The sequence below is a fragment of the Triticum dicoccoides genome, chromosome 2A, assembly GCF_002162155.2.
Source record: "Triticum dicoccoides isolate Atlit2015 ecotype Zavitan chromosome 2A, WEW_v2.0, whole genome shotgun sequence".
Classification (NCBI taxonomy): Eukaryota; Viridiplantae; Streptophyta; class Magnoliopsida; order Poales; family Poaceae; genus Triticum; species Triticum dicoccoides.
Window position 1 is genome coordinate 255,675,586 of NC_041382.1, and position 10,349 is coordinate 255,685,934.

The following is a 10,349-nucleotide window of genomic DNA, read 5'->3' on the forward strand; positions in this document are numbered from 1 at the left end:
GGGTGGTGGCGTCCCGCGGCGGTGCTCCTCGGTCAACGGTGATTCCGGCAGCGGCGGCTGCTCCAGGCGGCGCAGCTCCGGGTGGCCTAGAGGCGGCGGCGCAGCCCCTTGGCGGCGCGCTAGCGTGGTGGATGGTGGCGGCGCCCGCCCGGCCCAGATCTGGGCCCTTTTGGGCCCCATCTGGGTCTGGGCGGGCCTGACTCGGTCTCGCCTGCGGCGGCTCCGGCCGGGGCGGTGGTGGTGCGGCTCGTGCAGGGGGTGGTGGAGACGGCGGCACGTCTACTGCAGCTCGGCGACGGGTGCTTCACGAGCCCCTTTTGGGCTTGGCCGGGCCTCGAGGGCCTGGTACGCTCCCCTTGCCGCGTCCGGTCGGTGACCGCCGATGGCGGTGGAGGTTGTGTCCTCCGGCGTGGCTGCTCTCGTTGCCGTTCCTCGTTCCCGGCTGCTCCCTCTCGTCCTTGTCGGTCTCGCTTCGATGACCACGGTGAAGCGGCGGTGATGATGGCAAGTCCGTGGTGGCGCACGTTCGTGGGTGGCTTGTCTGGTGGTGCGCGTCGGACCGTTCGGGGTTGTGGGTGTTTGGCGGATGGGAGAAATCCGGGCCGGCTTGCCGGCCCCGACGCGGTGACGCCCGTGGGCGCCATCGTTCCTTCCTGAAGGGCGTCGGGTCTTCCCCTTCCCCACGCCTCTCCGCGTACCGGGGGAAACCCTAGGACCTGTCCGGGCAGCAGCGTCGTCGTCGTCGTCGTGTTCCTTCCTGAAGGTGCTGCTTGGTATGCGGAGGTTCGAGGTGCCTGGAGCGAGGTGGTACATCTCCGGTGGGCGCAACGGTTTTGGGTTATCATCGTTTTCGTCGATCCGACGCTGCGGACATTATTTTCTCTCTTCTTTCTCTTTTGTTTCTTTTGGGCATGCTTGTGCTGTTTGCCCCAGCATTGGTCTCTTTGTTGTATCGGGCGGTTGCTATATCAATATAGCGGGGCGAAAGCCTTTTTCGTTATACCCCGGGGATGTAGCCATGTTGCTAAACCTCGTTAACAAATCTCGGTGTTGTGCTCCTACTTGTGTGATTGCTTGTCCTCGACGAATTGATGCGCGGCTCGAATTATTCTAACATATCTTGGGATCATTTATGCAAATACTGTAGAGCATATTGTACTAGAGGTGGCAAACCGTGCATGCGCTGGTGAGCGGAATTGCCAGAGGTGGCAAACCATGACATGCACCGGTGAGCGCGGGTGTAACGCTGCGGCCATAGCCACCGGTTCCCGGTCATTATGCCTGGCGGGATCTAGACTAGCCCCACAGACCAACACTAGTCTTTCCTGTGCACTTTACCCTCAGATGAGCCCTTCTGGGAGCAGCAGGGATGTCGTCAGCAAGAAAATCATTCTCATAGTGGAGGAGCCCTGGTAACCCAGACACCGCCGACTATACGCTCTAGTCTATGGCTTTAAGCTCGCTGGCAACATTTCACAAAGCACCGAGGTCATGTCCTCTACTACTCTACACATAACACCTCACAGTAATGTGCTTCAGCCGACCAATACAAGATGTGCTACATGCTTGGTAGGGATAAGCTCCTTTTGTGTGTTGTTAATATACAATGACCGTTACAGATCAGAGCTTCGTCACACTTCACAGGTTGGAGTTTTCTAAATTGGGGGTACTAAAGGTTGAAGAAGAGCATTAGATGTGCATCCCACAGACCCAAAGGGCAGTGGGGAAAGAGAGTGAGGTAGAGGAGATTTAGAAGACTGCAGATAGAGCATAAGTGTGATTATGTGGTGGTATTTTAGGAGTGCTCTGAGAGCGAAGTGGATTTAAACTTTAAAATAATTTTATGAGAGCATTTTCCCCTCCAATTATTTGTTGTGTTACCTTGTTTTAGGCCTTAACAGCACCTTTTGCGTTCTTATATTCATTACAATTTCATTAATCGCCCATTAATGTTAAGTTATTGTTACTGCAAGTATTTGAACTACTCCTTGAACATGCAGAGGTCTTGACAACCAAGGCTTGAGAGGAGTTATACCTAGTGATGTATCTAAGCTACAACACCTGCAAAGCATGTAAGTTTGTTTCACAACCCCAATATGAATGCATGGGTGCATGATTATTTTAGTTCTTAATATGAATTGAAATGTCATGGTTACCGTTATGCTTTGCTATATCTTGTAGTACTGAAAACCTGTAACACCATTAGCTACATTTACTGTTGATGGATGCATTTTCATAAACCCGTGCAACCAAGGTTTTTGAGTCGCCGAGTCAAGTCAAGTCACCATGCCTCCGGTTCAGCGATTAGCCGGACCTAGTCGGTGATTAGTCGCCACTAATTGCCCAAGTTGCTATCCTGCACCTTCTCGGTGATTAGTCGGCATCTAGTCGGTGATTAGTCCGCGACTCAAAAACCTTGTGTGCAACATGAAGGATCACTGGAAATGGACTTAAGTATCTAGGGTGTGTTTGGATGGTGCCCCTGCTGGCCCTGCCAATCCGTGGGCTGCCAAAATATTGGCGCAGAATTCTGCCGCCCCTGACTCGCCAAAAAGTTGGCGTGAAACTAAACTACCAGTGCTACTTTGGGCAACGCGAGCCAAATTATTGGCCCTGATCCAAACATTCGCCCACGCCGGGTCAACTACCAATTTTTTGGTTGGGCTGTTGTAGGCTGCAATCCAAACAGCCTCCTAGAAACAACTTTGTAGTTGTTCAGTCAGATACAGAAGGGCTGTTCAAAGATCTGATTGCCTGGGTTCCATGCCTGATCAACAGAAATCAGCTATGCTGGAACAATTGCAACCATTTTATTTGAGTAATACAAGCCCTTGTTGCCGGCAAACAAAAAGTATAGTCTTCTGAAATATATGTTGCTATTTTTGAGCTGTTGGCGACTAGTTAATTCCTAATTACTTCATAGATGTGTTTGAATTTTGCACAAAAAAATGTAACTACTGCTCATAGCAAAATTTAACTATAAAATGAATCTTTGGGACAATTCTCGAGTGACATATGCTGAAAGTCAAAGTCTGTTCAAGCTTTGCATTACATGAATCATGCGGGATTCATACTCAAAATTCCCAATGCTGCAAACAGGCCAATTTCCATTGGCAGAATTAAATGGACTATGGACGCGATTATGTAATCAGGACCAAATCAATATTGTCAATGATCCTAAATTTGAGGATATCACTTAACGAAGTCTAAATGAAACTACCTGCCTTTCTTACTGTCTTAAGAAAGTACTGACACTATGATTTTGGCCTGACAAAGATAAACTTTCGTTTGATCAAACAGAAACTTCAGCGGTAATAGTATAAAGGGCAATATTCCATTGTCTTTGGGTACCATCCCAGGGCTACGAGTACTGTAAGTCTCTGCAACACCAGTATTGTGAAGTCCCAGTTTTTCATTTAATCCTTATTACGTAATCATATTTGTAGAGATCTGTCATTCAATGAACTCAATGGTTCTATTCCGGAGAGCCTTGGCCAACTGACGTCTTTACAGACACTGTGAGGACATCAATTGCACATTTTTTTCTTCTGTTTGGGACTTACTTTGTGCTTCTTCCCCCTTAACTAGAGATACTTTCTCTTAATGCAGGAACCTAAATGGCAATGATCTTTCAGGAAGAGTTCCAGCCAGCCTGGGAGGAAGACCTCTACACAGAGTTAGATTCAAGTAAGAACCCACAGCATTTATTACTACAGATAGTTTGCATTCCAGTTACTCCTTTCTCCACATATATAGGAGCATAAACCCCAATCTAGATGTGCATTAGAGTTCCTGTTTGTCTTAATATTACTTGAATGTTTGGGAGGCTTACAAACTGTTGAAATGACAGCTTTACGGACAATGCTGGGCTGTGTGGAATTCCTGGTTTACATGAGTGTGGCCCTCATTTATCAGTCGCTGCAAAGATCGGCATGGCTTTCGGGGTACTTGTAGCTTTTCTGTTTCTAGTTGTATTTGCGGCATGCTGGTGGAAAAGGAGGCAAAACGTTATCCGTGGTCAGAAATTAGCTGCAGGTAAGAAGCTGTAGTAAACCATTTAAATCTGAATGCAGAGTATACAAATTTGTTTGATATAATGGACTAAGTTTTTTTTCCTCCCGTTTTGCAGCAAGGGAAGCTCCGTATGCTAAATCAAGGACCCAGTTTACACGGGATGTGCAGATGGGCAAGCACCACCGCCCGCATGAGACGAGCCCACGGGGTGGCAACAATGAAAGCTCGCCACATTTGCTTGCCTAGTTACTTGCCGCGATTGGTAATGCTATTTCGGTTGTGCGTCCTCTCCGGTATGCTCAGTTAATGCTGCTGTCAGCTTGAGTTGTAAAACAACTGTACATACTAGGTCAGGATGGTGTATATACTCCCTTTTTTCCTCCAAGTGTTCAGTCAGGGAGTATTGTCAACTGGGAAATGATCCAGATCATCCTATTTCTAGTTGAGATTACGTATATGCAGAACCAAAACTATAAACAGACATGACCCCCCAGTAGCATAAGTCTATTGCATGCCTTACATAACACCCACTGTAATGATCTGTAGATCTCACCAGGACGTTGCCTATTTTCATAGCTCAGAGGAAGCAACATTCCAGTCACAGAAAGCAGCCAGTAGAACTGCCTGACCACCATGGTTGGCCACTGAGGATCACTGCACCGTGCCTGGGATGTTAACCCACTCCAGGTGCAGGATGATCTCGCTGGTGTCGGTGTTCCTCAGCTTGAGGACAATGTTCTGAGAGACCTTGCCGTCTTTCCATGTGATGTGGCTCTCGGTGGAGAAGCAGTTGCCCTTGTCAGGGTGGATCGTCTTCATCACGGTGTCGTCAGGGACGTGGCTGAGGTCCTTCTTGGCGATCTCGACAAAGTTGAGGATGCTGAACTCTGCATCGCCCATGCTGTCATCCTTGGTGAAAGTATCATGGTCAAAGACTTCCTGTAAAAGTAATAATGAAAGTAAAACCCCAAAGGTTGGTTTCAGGAACAGGAGATCGACTGGAGATGTTCATCAGAGTAGAGTGTATTGGGATGGAGATGTTGATCGAACTTACAATCTTAACGGGGAGCGTCCAGTTAGTGATGGACAGGGTGAGCTCCTCGTTCCATTCCGGCTTGGTGGATTTATATTTGATACCGGACTTCACTTTCTGCACATGATTACATCTCGGTTTTAGATTTAGCACTCGATCGGCCCAGGCCCAGGCCCAGTGATGATCGGACAGGAAAGTACCTGCTGTCCGAGGCGGATGGCGACGTAGGGGTCGCTGCTGTGGGCGAGGGGGTCGCAGATGGCCAGGTTCACCCCGCTGACCACCTTCACCTTGAGCAGCCCAAGCAGGCGCTCCATGGAGGAGCCGCGGAGAAGAAGAAGATCGATCGCCGTGGACGTTTCTTTACGCGAGGGGCGCTGCTAGGCGTAAGCCGACTGATTTCAGGAGAAAATCAGTCAGCTCGTCAGCCGTTCGATTCAGGCCCCCACAGCCGTTGGATTGGTCTTTCTTATGCAACGCATGCCGCAGCTTCGTCCTCCTCCTGTGGTGAAAATTCCCCACGCTCTCAATCCTCTTCCACGCACACGGGAGCCCTGGCTACGGCGGCGAGCTCCGGCAAGACATACCAACCAGGCTCGCAGTGCCATGTTCAGCCTTGTAGCAACGCCGCTACCGCCGGCACCAGAACCACCGCTGCGGGCGGCCGGAGAGCCGGCCCCTTGTAACACCCTCGGTGCCTCCTCCTGCAGCACCGCCACCGGCGAAGCTCCATTGAAGCACTCGGCGGCCTCGATGGAGCTTCATTGCAACACCGACGACCGACCGGCGAAGCTCCATTGGCAGCGACGGGTGCTGCGACGCAGCGCATGGTGAAGACGGTGAAAGTTGAGAATCTAATATGCAGCGCCGGCCATGGCGGATGCTGCGGTGCAACGTTGGCAGCGATGGGTGCTGCGACGCAACACATCGTCCATGGCGGAAACTCCAAGACAGCGCGTGACGACAGCGAAAGCTGCGATGCAGCACCGGCGGCCATGGAGGATGCTCCGAAGAAATGTTGCCGGAGACAGGTGGTGCAATGCAGCGCGAGATGACACCGACGGCCATGGCGAAAGGCTGCGATGCAACATGGGACGTGCGCGGTGCAGCGCCGTCGCCTAGGCGGGTGCTGCGATGCAGCTCGACGGCGACAGGAGCAGCGATGCAAGGCAACGGCGGATATCAGCGGCAATGGGTGACGAAGGAGTTAATTGCACAAAAGTACCACAATTGGGACATTACATGCGGATTGGTACCACTTTTGGTAATTTTTACATGTCAGTATCAAGTCTGGGGCTAATCGTTACAAAAAGGTCTAAACAACGTATAAACATGCATTTGACGGTGTATCTGACTGGCAGGGCCCGCTAGTCAGGTGCTGAGGTGGCATGTTTTTTGCAAAAATCTCCCTTACTTTGTAAGTAATTACATAAATACCCAATTATTTTACAGAAAATGGGCTCGTATGAGAGGCTTTTTTTCCGTTCGTAATTTACATTGCCGAAGCGGGACTTGTTTGAAAATTTTCGTCGGCTTAAACAAATAAATAGACCAACTAAAAATTTGAAGGCTGCCGGATTCGAACCGGCGACCGGCTGTCTAGCAGCGACTCGCGCTAGCCACCACGCCACAGCTGGGCACGGGGCAGAGAACAGGCAAGACGCTTTTTATACTAGTCCCGTGACGCTGGGCCGGCGGTTGGCCCATCTAGGCTGCGCGCGCTGAGTTACTGTTTTTTAATTATTATATTAATAAATATATTAATTGCAATTGCATATTAGTGTTATCAAGTGTCAAGCACCAGACTAGAACACACGTATGGCCCAAATTTTACGTGTCTGCACTCAGGACCACAACCATGCATAATTATTGTGTATCCTCATTATATTATTCAAATACACAACTATCAAAAAAATTATATGCTCAACACACAGTTTTTTATTTGAGTTACCCATATATTGATTGTATTTTTTAAAAGGCACAGTTACTTAAAAATTGACAACATGTATTAAAAATAAATGTGTAATCATAATAAATTTTAGAAATGCATTAAAACGGTTCAACTTTTATTAAAAAATCAACGTGTTTCTTGACATGCAAGAACGGTTTTATACAATAAGTGTTTAACACATGCTGATTTTTTTCGAAATACATATAATTCACCATGTATTAAGAAAATATTCACCATAATGCTTTTGAAACTCATCGTGTATTAAGAAAATTTTCACCATAAATTAAGAAATTGTTTAATGATAATATTCTTGAAAATCATCGTGTATTAAGAAAATGTTCACCATAATGATGAAAAGTTCACCGCGCATTATGCAAAATGTCATCATATCTTAAGAAAACATATTCAACCCATATTACAAAAATGTTAAATTTGCATTTAAAATATGTTCAATGTATATGTATATTACCAAAAGTTCATTGCATTAAATAAATGTTCACTGTTTGTAACGAAAAGTCCATCGTGCATTGAAAAATGTTCACTATATGCAGAAAAAGTGCTCAGCGTACAAATGTTCGTGCATAGTTGAAAAGATGTTCATCATATACTGAAACCCATCATAAAATATGTTCAGTAAATATGTTAAAATCCAGGAGAAAAACCAACCTACTGAATAAAAAAGGAAAGGAAAACCTAAAAATAAGCCCAAACCAGAAACAGAAATAAAGCATAGTAAGAGAAATGAAACGTAAAGAAATCTGAACGAACGAGCCTCAACACGCGCGCCAGGTAAGTGCGAAAAAAAAATGAAGGCCTCAGTGGGCCGGCCCAGCGTTTTGCCATTAGTATAAAGGACGGAACGCCTGTTCTCTATCGCTGCCGTGCTGTGGCTTTGTGGCTAGCGCGAGTTGCGGCCGGACGGCGGATCGCTGGTTCGAATCCCGCCCAGGTATCAATTTTTAATTGTTTTATTTATTCTTTCAAGCCGACGGAAATTTTCAAAGGAGTCCGCTTCGGTAGTGTAAATTACGAACGAAAAAAAGCCTCTATAAGAATTTTTTTTCCGCAAAATAATTGGGCATTTATGTGATTACGTACAAAGCAAGGGAGTTTTCTGTAAAAAATATGGCACGTCAGCACTGACATGATGGGTCCAGCCAGTCAGATACACCGTCAATACGTGGTTTAGACCTTTTTGTAACAGCTGGCCTCGGGCTTGGTACTGACATATAAAAATTATCAAAAGTGGTACCAATCCGTATGTAATGCCCTAATTGTGGTACTTCTGTACAATTAACTCGTGACGAAGGGAATGAGATGCGTGTGTGGTCGAGACGTTTCGACCAGAGGAAGCAGGAAGAAGATAAGAGCAACGTGGGTCCCATAAAGGACACGTGGGAGGAGTAGGAGGCGGCTTGAAGGAGACGTGGGATCAGTCGGTTTAAAAGGAGTGTTTTCCTTACGCGAGTGGGGGAAAACACGGGGAGTCGTTAAAATTGTTGGGAAAACGGGTCACCGGGAGGGGTGGCCACGGCCGCGTGCGTATCGCAGGGGCTAGCCCCTCCCGGTTCCACACTTTATCTTAAGCCTTCTTTGGTTTGGAGGATTTTTGTAGGAATTTTATAGGATAAGATTTTGTAGAAAAAAAATTTCTTTAGAGCCATTTGGTTTGTAGGAATGGAATCCTACTTCTATGAAGGAATTTTTTCTATCCTTCACAATTCATAGGAAAATAAACATTAGCCTAAACTCAATGAAAAAAAATTCTTGAAGTGAATCAAAGGACATCTTCTTTTCTATTCCTATTCATAGAATTTGAGATGCATGTCATCCCATTTTCTATAACTTTTCTATTCCTATGATTTCCCTGCCCTATGAACCAAAGGAGATCTAAGTGGGTACCTATCCCTTAACCCTTTACCCCTATATAAAGAGACGAGGAGCAATCATTATAACGATTGATTATTGATTAATAAAGATAGTCTTTTTCATACTTCCCTGTGTTCATCTATTTTTGCGTGTTCGACTACTCCGCAACCTCGGACCGGACTCACCGGCGGAGTTGCGGAACACGTTATCAACACGCTTCGTTTCATCAACTCTCCGTCAAGCCTGCATCACGCAGGCTTTCGTCGATCCCGCGGAGGTATAAGATCTGATCTCCACTTTTGTAAAAATGGATTCCTCTCGCTACTGCGATTCCGTTTTTGCGATTAGTTTATTTTTTGGATTTATTTTACCTATGGTGTGGATTTTCCTCCCAAGAACCGAGCTGACGAATACGTCACCGACCAATGTCGATGTTCTTGGATCAAGAGGAACTTGTTGACTGCACTATAGGGAGTCGGTACAAATTGTGACCCGGATGGTCACGGTACCGCCGCAAAAGCACCAGATGTGCCATGCGCCGTCAGAGTTCCGGATGAAGGCGACGAAGATTTGCATCCCGAGGCCAGCGTCCAGATGACGCTGTGCCAAGCCATCAACGGCGTCGCATGGCCCTGCTGGCCCCGCGCCGTAGCCATCTGCCGGCCGCGACCTTGCTGGTTGCGCGCGCCGCGCCGCGTCCCACCGCCGCCGCCGCCGTCCCGCTGGACGGCTTGTCGCCGCACCCCGATGGCCCGCCGCCGTGCCCTGTGTAACACCCCGGATGTAACTTTCCCAATTTGTACTCCAACTCTTGCCGTTTCCGGCGTTAAGTTATTTTATTTCCTCGGGTTCGGGTTTTTGTCTCCGTGTGTTGTTGTCTTTGTCATGCATCTCATATCATGTCATCATGTGCATTGCATTTGCATATGTGTTCTTCTCATGCATTCGAGCATTTTTCCTGTTGTCCGTTTTGCATTCCGGCGCTTCGTTCTCCTCCGGTGGCCAATTCTAGCTTTCTTTCGTGTGTGGGGATTAAACATTTCCAGATTGGACCGAGACTTGCCAAGCGGCCTTGGTTTACTACCGGTAGACCACCTGTCAAGTTTCGTATCATTTGGACTTCGTTTGATACTCCAACGGCTAACCGAGGGACCGAAAAGGCCTCGTGTGTGTTGCAGCCCAACACCCCTCCAATTTGGCCCAAAACCCACCAAACTCTGCTCCATGTCCTAGAGCGTTCGATCACGATTGCGTGGCCGAAAAGCGCACCTCATTTGGACTCTCCTAGCTCCCTCTATGCCTATATATACACCCCCCATTCTAAATCTCGGATTCTCTCCCCCCTAACCCTAAAAAAACCTCTCTCCGCCGCACCAGACGTGTCCGGAGGAGCCGGACAACGTCCGGATCTCACCCGCCGCTGCCCGCAGCCAGTGGCGTGCCACCACGTGGCCGCCGCCGTCCCTCACCCGCCGCGGCCCG

At 47.9% G+C, this 10,349-nt stretch overlaps 2 protein-coding genes across 2 annotated transcripts in view; one reads left to right on the forward strand and one right to left on the reverse strand.

Moving 5' to 3' along the window:
* Nucleotides 1-4,493, forward strand: part of LOC119354366 (receptor-like protein 4) — a 41,410-nt gene extending 36,917 nt beyond the window's left edge. Inside the window, exons 4-9 of the mRNA XM_037621099.1 lie at nucleotides 2,001-2,072; nucleotides 3,301-3,372; nucleotides 3,447-3,518; nucleotides 3,610-3,687; nucleotides 3,851-4,035; nucleotides 4,130-4,493. Coding sequence (XP_037476996.1) covers nucleotides 2,001-2,072; nucleotides 3,301-3,372; nucleotides 3,447-3,518; nucleotides 3,610-3,687; nucleotides 3,851-4,035; nucleotides 4,130-4,260 — 610 coding nt within the window. The 3' untranslated portion in view covers nucleotides 4,261-4,493. The remainder of the gene's footprint in view (nucleotides 1-2,000; nucleotides 2,073-3,300; nucleotides 3,373-3,446; nucleotides 3,519-3,609; nucleotides 3,688-3,850; nucleotides 4,036-4,129) is intronic.
* Nucleotides 4,470-6,226, reverse strand: LOC119354367 (GTPase activating protein 1-like). The gene is made up of 5 exons (XM_037621100.1): nucleotides 5,832-6,226; nucleotides 5,635-5,751; nucleotides 5,248-5,427; nucleotides 5,069-5,164; nucleotides 4,470-4,953 (listed from the first exon to the last, which is right to left on the reverse strand). The coding sequence occupies exons 1-5, from the start codon at nucleotides 6,042-6,044 to the stop codon at nucleotides 4,666-4,668; spliced, it is 894 nt and encodes a 297-aa protein (XP_037476997.1). The 5' UTR covers nucleotides 6,045-6,226; the 3' UTR covers nucleotides 4,470-4,665.
* Between the last annotated feature and the right edge of the window lie 4,123 nt (nucleotides 6,227-10,349).